At 29.3% G+C, this 20,886-nt stretch overlaps 2 protein-coding genes and 1 pseudogene across 2 annotated transcripts; 2 read left to right on the top strand and 1 right to left on the bottom strand.

Moving 5' to 3' along the window:
• LOC132953773 (uncharacterized) overlaps positions 1–16,061 on the top strand; it is a 51,851-nt pseudogene extending 35,790 nt beyond the window's left edge.
• A 641-nt stretch (positions 16,062–16,702) lies between these two features.
• LOC132936546 (uncharacterized) lies at positions 16,703–20,529 on the bottom strand. The gene is made up of 3 exons (XM_061003287.1): positions 20,159–20,529; positions 17,215–18,027; positions 16,703–16,764 (listed from the first exon to the last, which is right to left on the bottom strand). The coding sequence occupies exons 1-2, from the start codon at positions 20,400–20,402 to the stop codon at positions 17,216–17,218; spliced, it is 1,056 nt and encodes a 351-aa protein (XP_060859270.1). The 5' UTR covers positions 20,403–20,529; the 3' UTR covers positions 16,703–16,764; position 17,215.
• LOC132936547 (uncharacterized) lies at positions 17,896–19,486 on the top strand. Its single transcript, XM_061003288.1, has 2 exons — positions 17,896–18,816; positions 19,150–19,486. The coding sequence occupies exons 1-2, from the start codon at positions 18,539–18,541 to the stop codon at positions 19,484–19,486; spliced, it is 615 nt and encodes a 204-aa protein (XP_060859271.1). The 5' UTR covers positions 17,896–18,538.
• Positions 20,530–20,886: the final 357 nt, after the last annotated feature.

Below are 20,886 nucleotides of genomic sequence, written 5' to 3'. Positions count from 1 at the left end.
TTATATAGATCAAAGTTGGGTTTTAAATAATCGTCTTCTGTACACAGGCCAATATCCATCACAAGATTCTAAAACTGGCGAAAATATAAAAAAATTTATGAGTAATTTTTTTACCCAGTTATCAGAAGATTCTGACGAAAATGATGGTTCGGATTTAATGCAGTACATAACTTTTGTCACTGATCAGGGATCAAATATGATCAGTACTCTTAGAAATTATAATCGTTTAAATTGTTGTGCACACTTGATTAATACAGTCTTAAGAAATGTTTTTGATTTGAAGTTTTTGCAACAAGAAAATAACAATGGATCAAAGTCCTTGGAGCCCATAACAAATTTAATGACTGAGTACAAAACTCTTGTTAAGTTCATGAAAAGTTCGGGGAAGAATAGTGAATTATCCATGGTTTTGGTTCAAGAGGTTGAAACAAGATGGAATTCACGTTTACTTATGTTACAGTCCGTTTATAAATCTTTACCTGAAATAATACAAATTCATGGTGAATATTTTGGTCGTATTCAAAATATAAACACCGAACTTCTAAAAACTCTCATTGAATTTTTGAAGTTATTTAAAAATGCTTCTGATGAACTCGAAGGGGACAAAAATCCAACCATACAAAAAGTGGAAAATCATTTATTAAAATATACCAACATTGAAAATAATCTTTCAAATGATGATCAGTGTTGGGAATTATCTAGATAAGATTTTTTGAAAAAAATTATCTTTTAGTGTATCTAGATAATTATGTTACGATTTATCTATGTTCATCTTAGATAAAAAATTGGCTTATCTAGATAGATTTATCTAGATAAATATTATACCTAGTGCCCCTACAAAATTATAAAACCAATGTTACTAAAATTCTTAAATAATATAAATTATTTATAAAATTAGAAGAATATATTTCTTGTTATTATTGTCAACGACGGTATTACGATAATACGAGAACCTGTGTGCGGGCATGCACTATACATCGTTCTCTACTAGCCATAAATCATAAGCTTATTACAATTAATTAGGTATAGCTTTATTTCCCCATCCATTTAAAAAATAAATTAAAATTAACTTCGTAGAAATGAGAACGCACCAGAACGCTGATGAAAACCGGTTGAACCTCTGATAACGATGCGTCGATGCGCGATGCAGTGCGTTTTTTGAAATAGTATTATAGCATATTATTTCATTAAGACTAAAGAGTCTAACGACTTCTCGTATAAGGTGACCGTTGTCTAGTAAAAGGTATAAACATTTAATTACTTGTGAATTGTGACTTTATATTTGAGCAGTTAAATTATGGATCGATTTATAACTTCCACATCAAATAAAAAAATTCGTTTGAACGTTGAACCAGCAGAAGATCAAAATGTGGACGACCCAACAACTCTCATTTCTACTCACGTTTCACTTGCACCTGCACCTTATTATACATATTTATTTGACGAATTCTATAAGCTTCGAAATGTGGAAAATCTTAAAGTAACAGCTGTTTGTTAAAACTGTTCTAAAGTTGTTAGTGGGTCCACAAAATCAAGTGGTAATTTTTTAAGCCATATCAAGGTAAGCTTAATTATTTAAAGTTAATTTGATTTAAAAAAAGATTGATAAACAACACTTAAATACGTAGTTTGTTTATTAAGTATATTTAGGTATAGTTTATCTTGTTGGTGCTTATAATTTAATACTTAAGCAATTTAGATCAGTACCCCTCATAGACCATAGTCCATAGTAGTATAGTTTAGTAGCCTCATATTTTATTTGATCAGTTGATTACCCATACCATCATAATTTAATATATGTAAATTTATTATACTAGGTAATGTTCAGTATCTAAAAATACATAGGTAGTTTTATGTCTTAAATTTAAAAAATACAATATAATTTTGCTACTTGATAGTAGCAACTTGCTACTATGGCTTGATTTTCAGAAAAATGTAGGTATACTTATATGGTCATAAATCCTATATTTTTGACTTAACAATTATTATTATTATTATAAAAAATATTGAACTATATTTTAAACTTATAGTTGAATTTATCTAATATTTATAGCGGAAACATAAGTCATTATTGCCTAAAGAAGAAAACTCAAGAAAAAAAAAAGATCAAGAAACATCAACAATGATTCAAACAAAAATACTTCAAAAGAACTGGTTAGTAACTATCTATACTTTAATATACTAATAACTTAAGTCGTGGGTATATCAACAGTTTAACTCATTTTTATTTTTATTACTGTGGGATGATTTTGTGACAATTCTAAAACGTAAGTGTGACATTTTATGTCTTTCTGAATTATAATTATTTTATTACAGGTGAAGGATTTAGTTTTTTAACTACATTTTTGAAGAAATGAAACCACTAGCGACATTTGAAAAACCATCATTCAAACGGTTGATTCGAGGCCTTACATCAGATTCTATCGTACTTCCATACAGAAAAGCTCTTGTTAGTGATCTAAACCATAAATACAAAGATTATGTAGAAATGTTAACTGGATTTATTGAAAAACAAAGTTTTGTGTGTGTTACTGCTGATATTTGGAGTTCCAACAATAATAGCTATTTGGGAATGACTTGTCAATTTATCGATGAACTTAACTACAGTAGGTATTCTTATATATTAGCTTTGCAGGCGTATAAAAGGAAATCATACTTATTTAAAAATTGCCAAAGTAATCAATGAAATAATGCTGGACTTTAAGATTGAAAATGAAAAAGTTACCCACGTAGTTACTGACAATGCCTCAAATTTTGGCAAAGTAATTCGTACGTTTTCAAAACAATATAATGTGACTGATGATACACATGTTTCTGATTCAAATTATTTAGGCTTAATAAGCAGTGATGACTCAGATAGCAATGTTAACATAAGTAGTGATGATGATGTAAATAATTCTAATCTTGAATTTGATGTTGTAGATTTGTCGTCATTGATGTTGAATCATAAAGAAACTATTACTAATACAATTTCTCTACCAAGTCATTTAACTTGTTCTGCACACACGTTAAATCTAATAGCTATAGTTGATACTGCCAAAATAGTCGATCAAGCCTATAATTTAATTTCTAAAATTACATTTAAAAAGTTATCATCATTTTGGAATCTTCTTAGTCGAAGTACTGTAGTCTCAGATAAAGTTTTTGATTTATGTAGTTGTAAATTTCCAGTTCCTAATTTGACAAGATGGAATTCTATGTATGATGCTGTACATAAAGTAGTTACAAATAAACAGAATTTAGTCTTGGTGTTTAATGAAAAAAATGAAAAAAAATGAATGGGGTTTCTTAGAAGAATATTGTAAGGTGATGGGTCCACTTGCAATTTCATTGGATAAATTGCATGGTGAAAGGTCTTGTCATTTAGGTTTTGTTGCCCCTACTATACTGGCATTTAGACTTTTGTTAATACAGATGAATAACTTGGTCCACTGTAGACCTTTATGTTTCAATATTATAAGCAGTTTAGAAAAAAGATTTGATTATATATTAGATTTAAAAAAAGTTAAAAGCAAATCCTTCATTTTATCAGCTATTAGCCACCCAAAGTATAAACTATCCTGGATACACGATAGATACAAATCATATTGTAAACAAATAATTTTTGATGAGTGCTATTTAATTAATACTGATAAAGATGCTGTTTTGAATACTAATGAAAATGCAGATAGTGACAGCAGTGACCAAGAATTTTTTCAAGTCCTATATTATAATTATATTATACTTTTTTAAATATAATTATATCTAAACGTTTTGAAATATATTATTATTTATTAATTCTTATATAAGGATTATTTTTGTAGGTGTATAATATAAAAATGAATTATCTTTTATTTAATATTATTTGGTATCACTATGGAAGATAAACTACTCAACTACTCAAACAAGTACTTTAATTTTGAATATATTTTATAATGTTTTGTTTCATTTTTAATATTATTTATTAAAACAGTCTAATAGTCCACGTTTTCTGGTTTAGACTGTATCCTTCTGTTATAAATACGAAATTTTTGTACTAGAATTCCGAAACAATTGTCGACTACTCTCCGCGTTCTACAAACACGATACTTATAAATTCGTTTGGACAAGTCGTCAAGTTGCTTCCCAGGATAAGGTCGAGTTAAGTACGTTTTCAGTGGAAACGCTTCGTCGCCTAGCAGTGGCGTAGCCTGGGGGTGGTTTTAGGGGTTCAACCCCCCCCCCCCCCCATGGCCTTAAAAAAATGTTTTTATTGTATGATTTTAATACTTTTATTTTTATTATTATTTAATATTATATTTTTAGTATTTTCTATGTACGGCTGTGGGACGCTATTCGGTGATCGTCGCGTGCTTATCGCACCGACGACCGAACGATCCCACATCTACTCAGAATTATATAAACATATGTATATGTCTATGGCGTGTATGTATGACCCGACGACAGCGACGGGTTATATTGTTCTATTTATACTTTTATCAATTATTCTTTTATACCATATACTATCGTGCTGCTGAGAGACTGAGTCTTGATTATATTCTACTGAGATAGTGTCAAGTGTGGTTTGTTGGTCTGTAACTGTTAAATTCTTAACTGTTTAACGTTTGTTTAATACTAGTTAGTAGTTATTTAGGCCACTAATAAGTAATCGCTATGAATAATCTGAAAAGAAAAGCACTCAAGCAAGAACAAGGACAATCAAAAACTATTTTACAGTTTTTTAAAAACAAAATTCCTGAATCATTAGATGTAAGGGTTCCACGTCATTTGGTCTGGTAAATTATATCCGGCGACAATTGATCCACGACATTTGATCCGGTTCAAAAAGAACTTGTACCAAAAATATCCTGCTAAAAAATGTCCGGTAACAAAAAAATATAAAATATAAATATATAAAAATTAGTTATGAAAATAAATATGAAATAAATATATAGAAAAATAATCAATAATAGTCCCTATATATATATATATATATATAGATATATAAATATATTTATATATAATCTACCTTATATACAGAAAACGGTCAGAAAAACCACAAATTAACGAATCTAAACAGTTCTCAACGATTTATCAGATATAAATTATTATTATGTTGGAGATAGCGATACATCCGTTTTTTTCGATTTTAGTACATGTGAACACCTAGCCGTTTGCAAACGTGTATGAATAACGTTAACTTTAAATAATGCCACTTACATTTATAAAAAGCCAAAAAGGCAAAAATATGCGTATAAATAAAGGTTTTTTATTTAGTATTCATGATGTATATGAAACAAAAGTAGTATGGCGTTGTACCGAGTATAAAAAGTTGTCATGTAAAAGCCGATGTCACACAACAACGAAAGACGAAACGGGTATGTACTTAAATTTGTATACTAAATTAATAGAATTTAATTAATTATATTTATTTATAATAATAATAATAATAATATTTATAAAATAAAACATTAATTAATTATTTTGATGTAGACTTTATTTCAAATTGTACATTCCACATTTCATACAATGTTTTGTTTTTTTTTTCGTAGGATCGATTTTAAAAGAAACTGATCATTCGCATGCTCCAAACTTAGCCAAAATTGAGGCCAAAGAACTGGTGAATACTATAAAGGATACTGCTATAACAGAAATAACTTCTACAAGAAATATAATTTCAAATGTGTTGGGTCAAACTTCTGTTCCGGTAATTGGACAATTACCTATTATAAAATCATTGTCAAGGACTATTCAACGGACTCGAGTAATAAAAGAAAATGCTCCAGTTAATCCAAGTCATATCAAAGACTTAATTATTCCTGAAATATATAAATTGACTAACAGAAACGAAACATTTTTGGCATACGATAGTGGTAGTAGTGAAAGCAGAATTTTAATTTTTACTACTCAGTACAATTTAAATATGCTTCAAGAAACAGATGACTGGTTTGGTGACGGAACTTTTAAATGTGTTCCCTCGATATTTTCACAATTATATACAATTCATTGTTACACACGTAGCTTAGTTATTCCATTAGTGTATATATTAATGACTAGTCGTACAAAGGAAGTATACGCTGAAGTTTTAAGGCAATTGCTTGTATTAAAACCAGATCTGAACCCAAAATCTATTAAAATAGATTTTGAGCAATCCTTTGTTTCGGCGTTCAAACAAATTTTTCCTAATGCTCATATAATTGGATGTTTTTTTCATTTTGGCCAGTGTGTATGGCGTAAAGTACAATCTACTGGGTTACAAAAGAAATATGCAGAAGACTCAACGTTTGCTCTCCATGTTAAACAATTATGTGCTTTAGCATTTGTGCCAGTCCTTGATGTAGTAAAATCTTTTAATACTATCCTAGAATCCCAATATTTTATTGATAATGAACAATTGTTTGAACTTATAGTAGATTACTTTGAGGAAACATGGATAGGTCGAACAGTTCGTAATAGAAGAAAAAAACCATTATTTCCAATAGAAATGTGGAACTGTTATGACAATGTAATTAATGACCAACCTCGCACAAACAATGCTGTTGAAGGTTGGCACCATGCTTTCAATGCATCATTGGGAAGTCATCATACGACTATTTGGAAATTTATATCTTTTTTGAAGCAGGAACAGGGGCTCCAAGAATCAAAACTAGAAAAAATTAATCTGGGGGAAAATAACCCTACAAAAAAAAAAAAATATAAAAACATAGACCAACGTCTTAAAAATACAGTAGAAAACTATGAAACTTCAAATATCATTACGTATTTGAAGGGTATCGCTCATAATTTTAATTTATAAACATTTGTATTCTATATTATTACTTTTATTATGACGTTTTTGAAAATTATGAAAATAAAATAACAACTAATTAAAATAAAACTATATATTTATATTATATATTTTTTTGTTACCGGACATTTTTTAGCAGGATATTTTTGGTACAAGTTCTTTTTGAACCGGACCAAATGTCGCGGATCATTTGTCGCCGGATATTATTTACCGGATCAAATGACGGGTCACCAGATGTAAGTATTTATAATTTTTTTTTTTCTCATTGAAAAAAAATTTAATATATTTACAATCTGTACATGTTATACAATAAGTAAATTGGATAAGATACATGAGTTTAAATTTCAAATATATATGATTAATTTTTTTTTTGTAACTAATTCATAATTATATTCTAGGATACTCATTTAGTTGCTATTTCTGACAATACAAATGCTACAGTGATTAACGAAAATTCATCAGAATTGAATATTAATTTGAATACAAATGCAGATGGTATTGTAAGATGTTTATAAATATTATATTATATTAGATCATAATGTTCTGTCATAGTATAAAATATTAAATTACTTTTATATTTTTAGTCCACACCAGTATCAATAGTAAATATGGATGAATATAAAACAGCAAAGTCACTAAATGATATTGGTTTATTTGTTAATTGTTCTGAAAGGGTAAGTTTTAAGTAGTTAAAAATAGTAGTAATAATATAGTAGTTATATCCTTACACAATATTATTTGATTTATTTAAATTAATATGCAATTTTTAATACAATAGGTAATAACAACGAACTACTAGATAAAACTCATTTAATTATATTTTAGATTTTTGGTGATCCATAATTCTGATAACTTAAGTAAAGCATTTTTCATTTAATTGTGTGTACACTGTTAAATGATTAGGGAATTGATATAATAATATACATTTATGATTTATATTAGTTTCCAGTAAGGTACGCTGTATATATACTTTTTAAAATAAATTTCAGCTTCATTTAGCTTGTTTTAAATTCAGTTTGTAAATACGAGTAGGTACCTAGGGTATTTACCTTAGGGTATACTTAGTTAAATTTATTTTAGGTACTAGTTGCATTTAGAAATGTAGAATGATTAGGTACACTCAATATTTATAAATTTGAAATATTTAATTATTAATAAGTTTGTTTGTTATTTAAGATTGAATCTATTAAACGAATTGAAATACTGCAATCATTGTTTATTCCTGAACAAAATTATAAATATCCAACAAACAATAAAAGAAATCTAAAATTCCAACACCATTGGCTTTACAAATGGACTTGGATTGCTTACTCAAAAATGTTTGATGGCGCATTATGTAAATATTGTGTAATTTTTAATGAACATGAAGGTGGTTCGGGTAGTCAAAAATTGGGTAAATTTGTTTTAACGCCGTTTTCAAATTGGAAAAACGCAATAGAAGAATTTAATTAACACGATAACAATAAATACCATAAAATGACATTATTAAAGTTTGATTGTTTAATGTCAGTGTCTAATAAAACTAATGATTCTATTTTAATACAACTGGATAAAAAATTGAAATCTGAGATAGAACAAAACCGTGCCAAATTAAAACCAATTATTGAAACTGTTTTGTTTTGTGGCCGTCAAGGTCTACCTTTGCGTGGTCATCGAGACTCAGGTCCAATAGACTGTGACAATCCTCCTGTTGAAAATGATGGTAATTTTAGATCACTCTTACGATTTAAAGTTATGTCTGGTGATATAAATCTAGCTGAACATTTAAAAACTGCTCAGGGAAATGCAAGTTATATTAGTGCTGATATCCAAAACCAAATATTAACTTCTTGTTCAAATTTAATATTAAAACAAATTATTTCAAAAGTGAATGCTGCTAAATGTTTCACTGTATTAGTAGATGAAACTGCCGATATATCGGGAATTGAGCAATTTTCTCTGTGTGTACGTTATTTTGAATTTTCTTCAATGCAAATGAGAGAAGATTTCTTAACGTTTGTTCCTGTTACTGATGTTACAGGTATGGGTTTAGCAAACACACTTTTAAATACCCTTGATAAACTTGGTATTGATTTGAAATATTTAAGAGGCCAAGGTTTTGATGGTGCAGCTACCATGAGTGGATGCTTTAATGGTGTACAATCCCACGTTACCAAAAAATATCCACTTGCTCACTACATTCATTGCACCTCACATTGTTTAAATCTAGCAATATCCGACACATGTAACATTCAAAGTATACGAAACTGTACTGGTACCATACAAAAAGTATGTGTGTTTTTTAAATACCCTAAACGACAAAATGTAATGTTAGATTCAATAAAACGTGTATGTCCTGAATCACAGATTACTAAACTAAAATTACTTTGTCCAACAAGATGGGTCGATCGACATGAATCCATAATTACTTTTATGGAATTATTTGATGCAGTTATTGATGGATTATCAATTATTTCTACATGGCCAGACAGAGAATCGTCATCAGGAGCTTATCAACTTTTGTGTGCTATTAAGCAACCTGAATTTATTTTGACAATACATCTGCTAGCAAAAGTATTTAGCATAAGTTTACCTCTTAGTAAACTTCTTCAAATGCAAAATATTGATTTGATTGAAGCCATGTCTCTGGCAGATAATGTATCTGATGTGTTAAAAAATATCAGAAATAATGCAGATGAGGATTTTAAAAAACTATTTTTGAAAGTGAAAGAAAAATGTATGTCACTTGATATTGAAATAACTTTACCTCGTTTAACAAACATACAAAAAAATCGGTTTAATGCAGTGGCGCCGAACCCTATGTCCATGTGTTGCGGCCGCAACACATGTCTTGGGTGGGTGGTGGTACCTATAGGCTTATTTTTGATTTCGTACTTGAATAAAATAGTTGGGATACCGTGTAATATACTTAAGGCTCAAGAGTAACAAGTAACAACTAGTAAGTTGCACACGTGCAGTGTGCACACAGGGGTATAATACAACACAGTTACAGAGCACACTACGAGCCTACAATGGTCAATTTAATTTATTACACATTACTACATTAGGATTGTTTTCTCTCTCTGACCCATGTGCAACTGCAACATGCTAAATCAATTAAATAGACAAAACGCATTTTTGAATAATGTTATATTCTTATACTTAGTAGAGTAAACTTACCTAATGTACAAGTTATAGAGATTAGAGAATAATATTTTTGAAGGTATTGTGACCCCCCACCAGCTTATCCGTAGATTAGGTATCCTAAGAATTATGAATATGTGTGATCTATTTTGGTCTTATGACAATTATTGTGTCAATATAATTTAATAATATATTATAGACTCGTTTGTATGGCTTTGCGTGTAACCAGTTTTATTATCAACAGAAATAATAAAATATACCATAAGATACGAAAACATCTATTTTTATTTTATTATTGAACGGTTAATATTATTGTGATAATGTTATGTTATTACAATTCACTCGATACGACTGATACGAGGTATATAAGTTAAATATAACATATATTAGATTTTGCACGTATCTCGCATTCTCGCATTGGTCACATTTAACTGCGTCAGTGCGTCATTAATCGTCATTTCACTGACATTTTTAAAATGAATTCTACTTCTACAACTTGTAAATGTGGAAGAATTCGTGGTGAATTAAATAAAACAAATTGGACTCGGCATTTGGAGTCATGTGGTAAAAAAAGAAAACTAAATTCAACTTCAATAACTTCATTTTTTAAACTACCAGTTAAAACTTCATCTACAACAACATTACCTTTGCCAACAAGAAGAACAGGTATGTCACTTTATTTTTAATACCTACTTATTCAATATTCAAATAGGCAAATAGGCAAATTATATCATAACTTATTGACATTATTCTTTTTTTGGCTCAACATAACTTAAGTTTTCGAGGGCATAATGAACAATGGTCAAATCCATTATCAAGAGGAAATTTTAAGGATTTGATCATTTTAATGTCCAAAAACTCTGTTTCTCTTTCAGAACATATTACAAAGTTAAAATCTAGAGGCAGACAAGAATTATCTTTTATTAGTTGGGAGAGGCAGAATCAATTAATTGAATGTATAGCCAAAGATAGCAACACAACTATTCAATATCAAGTAAGAAATACAAGATTCTTTAGTATAGCCATTGACTCGATGTTCGATGCTTCGCGTAAAGAGCAAGTGTCTTTCATTATTAGATATACTTGTTTAAAATCTGGGAATGTATTGGAACGATTAATAGCAATGAGAGAATCGCCTAATACCTGCGGTGGTGATCTTTTTAATTTATTTAAAAACGTAATGGAAAGTGAAAGTTATGTTTGGTTAACTGATCTTGTAGGGCAATCTTACGATGGTGCATCTAACATGCGAGGTGCTTATAAAGGTCTTCAAACATTAATTAAAGAGGAAAATAAACATGCTACGTTTGTATGGTGCCACGCACACAGGCTTAATCTTATTGTGAAGCAAATAGTATCGTCTAATTCAAATTCTGCTGATCTATTTGGTAACTTGGAAACTTTGTATTCATTCGTTTGGTGTGCAAAGAAAAGAGTAGGTAGCTATATTTCGTCAATTTCAGACCACAGATTCTTCAAAAAGTCATCAACCTTTGGCTTTAAAGCGAGTGTGCACGACAAGGTGGTCATCACATTCAGCAGCGTTAGATACAGTACTAAAAACGCATAAGTGTATTATAAATACTTTGACAACAATCCAAACGCAAGAAGGACCAAGTGACCCTAAAGTTAGTGCAACTTGTAGTGGTTTAATTCAATATTTTACATCTTTTCGATTTTTGATTACTGCATTTGTATTTAAGAACATTTTTATCATTTTAGAACCTGTAAACAAAAAATTACAAACAAGGGACATGGATTTGTTAGCAGCTACTAATTTATTGGACAATGCAAAATCAAAAATACGTGAATTGAACTGTAGGGAGAATGATTCTTTTTCTGAAGTTATAAAAGATGCAGAACAATTTTCTGTAAAAAGTAGTATAGACTTTTCTTCTTTGCCTGTTCCTCGATATAAACGCATTCCAAAATAATTTGGGAATTAGTCAACGATAATCCAATAAATGATCCTATTAAAAAAATTAAAATAGAATGTTATTATGGAGCTTTAGATCTTATACAAACAGAATTGAATGATCGTTTTGGTGATGAGTCTTCGGGATTATTGAAAGATCTTTTTCTTCTTTCAAGAAAAAGAATCCTTGAAGTTAGGCTCTTGCCTAATTCTTTACCTAAAGATGCTTTCAAACAAGTTGTTGAGTTGTATGGAGAATTTTTAGAACATGATGCACTTATTAGAAACTATATGGATTTTTGTCAAAACTATTTAGAACTTGAAAATACAGTAACATTACCAGAATATATTCATAAAACTCCCAATCAGGGTTCTGATGAATCTGAAGAGTTTTTTGATGATTTCGATCAAGATAAAAGTGACAATGAAGATGAAGCATCTATGAGTGATAGAACTAATATTGAAAACTCAGGAAGTATGAATAAATTATTTCAATTATGTTGTGTACTTCAGTTAAAAACTGTGTTTCCAAGTCTTTATACATTGCTACAAATTGCTGTTACATTACCCGTGTCCAGCTGCTGCAGTGTCAAGCGATCGTTTTCGAAGTTAAAACTGGTTAAAACCAAATTAAGGAGTACTATGACAGAAGACAGGTTGGAAAATTTAATAATTATTACATGTGAGTAAGATTGTGAACCAAACACTGAAAGAGTTATACAATATTTTTCAACAAAAAGTACTTTATTATCAAAATCTTTAACATTAATTTAATTTTTAATATGAATTTAATATTTTTTATTTATGTTATTTTATTGTTACATCTAAAGTATGTATTATGTTTAATGTTTATGGTCCAAACTCCAAATAAGGTATTTGTTGGATTCAAGAATAAATATTGATAAATACATACATTACATTTATATAAATGATAAATATACTTGATAAATATATGAATTATTACACTTATATAGTTTTATACTTTTATAAATGATTTAAATCTCCCAAATCTAAAACAAAACATGTTATAAAGAAAGCAATACCAAGTCCCAAGGTCAACAGTTTTAGTTTGTCTATAATCTAGCTATAATAAGTAAATACATTAGTATGTGGTGAAGATTCAAGATATTATACATAATGTATTTTTGTAGGTCTATAAAATAAATTTAGGTGGTGGGTGTCTCAATAAAGATGTATAATTTCACAACATGATTTGGAACAAACCTCGGCGCCACTGGTTTAATGTAAAAACTACTTGTCCAAATGAATACTATAAAATATCATTGTTTATTCCATTTTTAGATAATTTTATTAGTCAACTTCATGATAGGTTCATTGCACATAAATCTCTAATTACCAATTTTTGCTGTCTCTTACCAAACAATAATTTGCCAAATAGAGAAGAAAACATAAAAAGTTTGGCAGAAAAGTATAGTGAAGATCTTCAATGTAGTTCAGATTCAGTAATTGGAGAATTATTGACATGGACACAAAAATTTGTTGGAACAGAAAAACCAAAAAATGCATTAGAAGCTCTTATAGCATGTAACCCACTCATTTTTCCATCTACTTATAAACTTCTCCAAATAATAGCTACACTTCCCGTAACTACAGCTAGCAGTGAAAGGTCATTTTCTACGTTAAAAAGACTTAAGACATACCTTAGAAATACTATTGGAGAAAACAGATTAAATAGTTTAGTACTACTAAATATTCATTGTGAAATTATTTTAACAACAGATGAAGTTCTTAATGACTTTGCAAAAGACTCAAGAAAAATAAGATTGCTATAGCTTGTAATTTATAATGTGAAAAATATATTAACTTTAATATAAATATTACAATTTAAATTTTTTTTTATTTTCTATTTTTACTTGTTTATAATAATAAGTCAATAAGTATGTACTGCGTGTTTAATATTAACATAAATAAATATAATTATTATTCACCTTCAGTTAATAAAAAAAAAATGTATTACTAAATAAGCGTATATAAGCGTATAACTCGGTACATTTTAGCGCATTTAGTTTTACCACTCCTGAACAATATATTTTAGAGTTGAGCAAAAATAAAAGTCAATAAACCCCCCCTCGGGTAATTCCTGGCTACGCCACTGTATTTGGTAGAATTTCATCATTAGGAATATTTAATGAACCATTTTCTAATGATTTTCCTAAATTAGAATGTGCCAATATACCACCATCGCTATTTTTACCGTAAGCACCCACATCTACTGCTATAAAATTATAATTTGCATCCACTAATGCTAGCAAAACAACTGAAAACGTTTTTTTGTGGTTAAAAAATTTGAACCAGAATTTGCTGGGGCTTGGATAGTGACGTCATGTTTGCCGTCTAGCGCTCCTAGACACTTAGGAAAGTTCCAAACGTTCCAAAAATCATTGTAGATTTGTTTTTATCGTTCTTCAGTTGGTTGAGGCATAACTTCAGGCATCTAATTTTTTACTATACTTTGAAAAGTGTCAACTACTATTTTATAAACCGTTGCGTGACCGAGACGGTAACTGAAGGAAATAGTCTTAAACGAATCTCCCGTCTCTAAAAACCTAAATAAGAAAACAAAATTTGTTTAAAATTATAAATATATTATACTTATATCAAATTCTGAGAAATATTAAAAATATTAAAAATAAATAGGCACAATTTTTTTTATTTTTTCGATTTTTGACATTTATCAAATTGAAATCAAATGGAAAATAAATTTAATTTCAAATAGTAAATTATAAAATAAATATTATTTTATTGTTTTTAATAAGACAGGGTTATATTTCAAAACTGTAGGTATTGGACATGAGATTTTTTTTGTCCCGGTTTAACATTTATAATAATTCAGGCTCAAAATCAAAAAAAAATTTAGCTAAAAATACAATTTTTTATAGACTTTGTAATGATGAAGACAATTCTATAATACTGCACTTTAAAAATATAAATTATCTATAGGTACAGTTATATTAATTGATAATAACTCTTTTTTTAGGAAAAATATGCAAAACTCGCTGGAATAACATTAGGGATAACTATCGTACATCTATTAAAAAAACAAGTAGTCAGGCATTTAAAAGGATTAAAAAATATAAATATGAAGATCAGCTTCAATTTTTAAAGCCTCATTTAAAAGAGAGAGATACTTTAGGAAATTTAAAAGATGTGAATAATGATGATTTGGAGAATTCTAATGACAGTGAGGATGATGTCGAAAATGTTAGCACAGTTCAAAATATTGAGATTGGTATTAGTGACAATACAGATGGTGAAGATCAATTACCAAAAACTTCAGAATCTCAAGCTGCAGTTCGCAAATTTACAAAAAAACGTACAACCAAAACTCCGGAATCGGCTTCAAGTACTTTAATGAAGTAGGTATATGTATAATGCAAAAAAGAGAAAATGATATAGCTAATACTACACAAACCCATTCTGTTGATTTTTTAGCAGGCCTTTCACCCACACTCAAATCATTCACGCCATACTATTTAAACATAGTGAAATCAAAATTTTTTTCTATAGTTCAAGAATATGAAATGCAAATGATTGTAGACGAAGAAAAGAAAAAAACAACTTATAACACCATATCCCACACATTTGCTACCACCTCAGTAACAGTTTGGTCGAGAGTATAATCAAAACTTTCCATCAAGTTCTACACAACATCTAAACCACAATACTTATCCTAGTACTCAATTGCAAAAAGATATGTCATCACCAAGTGTATCAAATTATTCTTCTTCACCACCATCTCCATAAGTTAGTCACGTTGCTTCAATTAGTAATACGAAAAATACTATAGAAATGTCACATGATATTAGCTCACCAACTACACCTGTATATTCATCTACACCATCTCCACAGTTCGTTCATCAATTTGGGTCAAATAATTCTCAAAACTCTACTAATGTACCTGTGCCAAACGATACTTTAACACCAATTGCAACTATTTCACCTATTCAGTATTCGTCTTCACCACCATCTCCATTTCTCAACGAAAATATTGCTTCATATACTCAAAATTTTACACATTTACAAAGAACCCAAAATATGTTAATACCGACTTTGTCATCTTCACGCCCACAATTTGATCAAAATATTTCAGATCAAACCATTATACAACCACAGCAAGAAATATATTCAAATTTACCCGCAAATTTATATGCACCACAGTCAAGTAACAAATTTAAACATCCAAAAACTATACCATACAAAAATCCAGGAGAAAATGAGTCAGCTGCTAAATATTTTGCACATTTTTCAAATAAAGATAATACATAATAATATCACATAATAAAATATTACTTACCTTTTAAATATGATGTTTGTTTAATTGATTATGTTATTAAGTTTTGTTTTTTTTTAATTTTAAACTGCTTCAAATGTTTTACATTACTTAAGGTATATAATTAAGAAATATGTTGTATGATTAATTTTATTATTCTCAAATTAATTAATTAAATTATAATTGCATACAGTTTGGTTATAAGTAGGTACAATAGGTACATATCTGTACAGTATACATACCTTAGGGAGAGCGCACACCAAAGCAGTGCGGTTGCAGTGCGGGCGGCGGCAGTAGCGCGCGAAAAACACTGCGTCCGCACCGCAAAAGCGCGCTAAAGCACACCAATGCAGTGCGGCGGAGGCGCGATCTGTTTTATTTTTAACTATTTTTACTATTTTGATAACAGTGATTAATACCTAGTGATTAGTGTTTTTCATTAAACATTTTTTTATTTGCTTTGTTTATTTTATTTTATTTCAATACTATTAAAATTATAAATATTTAAAATATTAAAATATCCAATGTCAAGTACTGACGAAGACTTATTGGTGTTGTTGTTATTAAACAACAACAACAATAATAATAATAGTCAAAAATGTAAACGCAAGTATTGGGTGCATCCATACCTAAAGAAAAACGCAGACACTCTAGGAACTTTTTCTGTTGCAAAAGAGCTTTCTCTATATCCTGAAAAATTTCAAACTTTTTATAGAATGACACAGAAATCATTTGAAATCTTATCAGAGTTAGTGCGGCCTATGTTACATAAAAAAGATACTCACTTCAGAAAAGCCATTACTGTGGAAGAACTGTTATTGATTACATTGAGGTAAGTATTTAATAGTTTTATTGTTCAACTATTTGAATAAAAATATTAATGTTTCAAAATGTATCATCTTGTTGCATTCTAACTTGAAATGGTTGCAAAGGGGGTAATTTCTGAACAAAATCAGAAAATGTTTTCTCTCATGATACCTATCCTTATATAAGTTTAAATAGTACCCGCAATCACATCTGTTACTAGGTACTTTATTTATACAATTAACATTTATTAAACACCTTTTAATTTATTTTATTTTAACAAGTTTATATATTAGTAATAATATATTAAACATAAATCATAAATGTATAAGTTACATTATAAAGGAGTCCAAATTGGGGCATGCGTTGCTGGTGGTTGATATTGAGTCATTGGGTCGATTTCATGTTTATGGTGTGTAGATCTTTGTTGTTGGGTTGGTGGTTCTTTGTCATAAGATGAAGGTGGTCGTTCAACATGTGAAAATAGCTGTGGTGGTTGCTTATAATATAGTTCTCTTGGTTGAAAATTAGACAGTGGTTGTTGATCTTGTGAAGGTTGTCTTGAATATGATAGAGTGTCATGAATATTATGAACATTTGTATTCTTATTGTATGATGCCTCTTTACAAGCATCATCGACTAATTGCATAATGTTAATTTTTAACTTTCTTTTATTATGGGAATCTAATGATTTAATATCAGGTAATAAGCTCTTTAAAAAGTCCATATCATGATCTTGTAATTCTTCTGATTTTTTTTGGGATCTTTTTTCTTTAAAATACCCAGCAGCTGCAACATTAAGTTCATCTAATGAAGAGCATTGTTGTTTTTTTGATGAACTATCTATGCCACTTTTTTTTTTGATACATTTATTGATGCTATGTGTATCTGTCATAGATCTTTCTTCATGTTCATAACCATATTCTATTTCATCTACTTCTAAATAGTCAATACTATTTTCACTTACTGTGAGACCTGTAAGGTTGCCAGTTTGAGGTCGGGATGTGGTGTAAGGGTCAATAAAGTGTAAATAATCAGTAAGGTAATAGACTTTCTTTCGTTTGGTCCCTGATCCACTTGGTGGCACATCTTTAAGTTGGCGTAAATATCGTCCACGGATATTTCGCCACTTTTCTTTACAATCAGCCACTACAAAAATTAATAATCACAATTATAATATTTTTGACACTTTAAAACTAAATATGTTCAGTAAGTGTATAATATATAAATATACTCATACAATTATAAAAAAATAATTTGAAGTACTATGAGTTGTTTACTACTCTTTAGATACCTTGCAATGGGAGGTAACGTTAAAGCACACTCCATGTATTTTTTGAGAGGAGAGTCTACTACAAGGAATATCATTGCAGAAACAACTATGGCCATTTGGGAATGCCTAAAAGAAAAATATATGCCGCCACCAACAAAAGAAAAATGGGAAAACGTTTCGCAACGTTATTTGGATTTATGGAATATACCCAATTGCCTAGGTAAATTTTATACTAAAATGTCTACCTAACTTAAATTTATATAATTTGAAGAAAATAATTAATGTTATTTTGAAGGTGCTATAGATGGCAAACATTTTAAAATTAAATGCCCTCCAAAAACGGGATCAGCTTTTTTCAACTACAAGCAATATTTTAGTATTGTTTTAATGGCATGTGTAGATGCTGATGGACTTTTTTTGACCATTGATGTTGGTGATTATGGTAGGAACAGTGATGGTAGGGTGTTTAGAAGAAGTTCGTTAGGCAAAGCCATTGAAAATGATTTGCTGGATGCCCCTGACCCAAAGCCTTTACCTGGCTGGGACTCAAAGGGCCCTTTCCCACATTTTTTTGTAGCAGATGAAGCCTTTCCATTGAAAAAAAACCTGATGAGACCTTTTCCCAAAAGATCATTAAATAAAACCAGAAGGATTTTTAACTACAGGTACATATATAGAATAATATTAAAATAAATATAATATTAATTAAACAAATATTTGAATGCTATTGTATCTTATTGTATATGCTATACATATAATATTATTTATATTTTTGTTTGTACTATTAAATTAAGTATTTACTGTTTAAAAATTTATCTTTCGAATGCTATTGTATTAAATTTAATTAATTCATATAACTGGGTCTAAACGAGTATAATATTTCAATAAATAAATAAATTAATTAAAATAACTTAATTAGCCACTTATAAAATATAAGTTGGAACCTAACCTAAGAAGACTTCATAAAAATGAATAATATATCTTTCTTTATTTACTAGGTGCTCCAGAGCCAGAAGAAGCGTAGAATGCTCATTTGGAATGCTTGTTTCTAAATTTAGAGTATTTGAGCAACCTCTAGCTTGTAAGGTAAAAACATGTGAATCTGTTATTAAAGCAGCATGTGTTCTGCATAATTTCATACGAATGCGAGAAGGTACATTTTCTACACCATCACATCCTCAATCAATTGATTCAATGGGAGTACAAAATAATAAAGAACTACCACTTATTCAAGTAGCAAGACCCACAAGAGTTGCAGAAAATAACAGAGAGTTATTGTGTAGTTATTTTATATCAAATCAAGGTCAGGTACCTTGGCAAGAAAATTGTTCTTAATGCACATTTGATATAGGAAAATAATAAATAACTTTTAAATGTTAATTAAATAGTTTAAAATAAATACTATGGTCTATGAGATATCTTATTGATTTTTTACTGAACTCAAACTAGCTTCAGGATTATTGTATGTATAGTAATATGATGAACCTATGTTAATTTATAATGTAGTTGTCACTTAAAATCTTGGTATAAATATTTTAATATTAATAATATTATTTTAATTAAATTATAAGACTAGGCTTCTTATAATAAATATAAAACATTAGTATTTGCTTAATACATTTTTATAAAGTCTATAACCTATGTAACTAGGAAGTAACATTTATTGCCATAAGTCATTAATATTAGTAATAATATTTAAAAGAATAAAAATAAATAAGTGAACAATCACATTTACTTGCCTCCTTAACAATATTATTAAAAATTAGAGGGCAGTATTGGGCAAAAAAATTACTTACAAACTTTAATTATCAATTAATCATAGAAAATGTTTGCTCAATACTGCCTGAGGGCACAAACTAGAACAGTGTAAGAAATTTAGTTGCTGGTGAACAAAAATTGTGAATAATTGTAAATTATACAACATATTATATGCATTCATCACACAATACATGGTTCTGTTTCATATTTATTATAAGAAGGTAATTTAATTAAAATTATGTTATTTACCTGATAAATTATTTTCCTTTGCAATTTCATGCCATGCTGCTGTCTTGACTGTGTCGTTAGAATAATCCGCTCTATTGTAATCAAAAAGACATGGGTGGTTTTCGATGTGCTTAACCAATTGCACCATTTTTTCACAATCCTCCGCCATTTTTATAAGTTTCAAGTGTATAGGTAAATATATTTTTAAAAAATACCAAAAATAATGTTCTGTGTTATTAGATAGTTTGAAGTTTGGTACAATCATTACAATTGATAACGTATTGATAACAACTTGAACAATGTAAATATAGATAATTCTTTATATTTTGACTTTTCACCGCACGCGCACTGCAAGAAAAAACCGCCATGCCTCACCGCATGCAGCGCGCCGCATACACAACACCACTGCACCGCCGCCGCACTGCATCGGTGTGGGCATTCCCATAAGATAACGTGTGTTCTATTTTAAATGCGGCACTGCATGCAGTGCGCCGCAACCGCACTGCATTGGTGTGCGCCGGCCCTTAGACAAACAGCTAATCGTTCTGTTGGTGTTATTGCTTGTCTCCAAAAAGTATCTTGTTTTTTATATCATGTTCAATTTTACTTAATAATAAATTAAAACAGTACTGTGACATTCTAAAATATTCAAAAAACTTTGTTTCGTGATCTACCAACTCTCCATACAAAGTAGCGAATTCGCCTTCAATTTTTCTTTTTTTCCACAATTCATGAACCCAAATCCTTTT

This window comes from Metopolophium dirhodum, chromosome 1 (genome assembly GCF_019925205.1).
Source record: "Metopolophium dirhodum isolate CAU chromosome 1, ASM1992520v1, whole genome shotgun sequence".
NCBI classification, from domain to species: domain Eukaryota; kingdom Metazoa; phylum Arthropoda; class Insecta; order Hemiptera; family Aphididae; genus Metopolophium; species Metopolophium dirhodum.
This window is presented reverse-complemented; position numbering and strand designations above follow the sequence as displayed.

Bases quoted from the DNA above. Each gene is read 5' to 3' on its own strand.
- LOC132936547 (XM_061003288.1), top strand. From the start codon at position 18,539: ATGGCATGTGTAGATGCTGATGGACTTTTTTTGACCATTGATGTTGGT. The intron at 18,817-19,149 runs GTACATATATAG...TTTATTTACTAG, and splicing joins AGAAGGATTTTTAACTACAG to GTGCTCCAGAGCCAGAAGAA.
- LOC132936546 (XM_061003287.1), bottom strand. From the start codon at position 20,402: ATGATTGTACCAAACTTCAAACTATCTAATAACACAGAACATTATTTT. The intron at 18,028-20,158 runs GTAAATAACATA...TAATTTTTGTAG, and splicing joins AAAGGAAAATAATTTATCAG to TGGCTGATTGTAAAGAAAAG.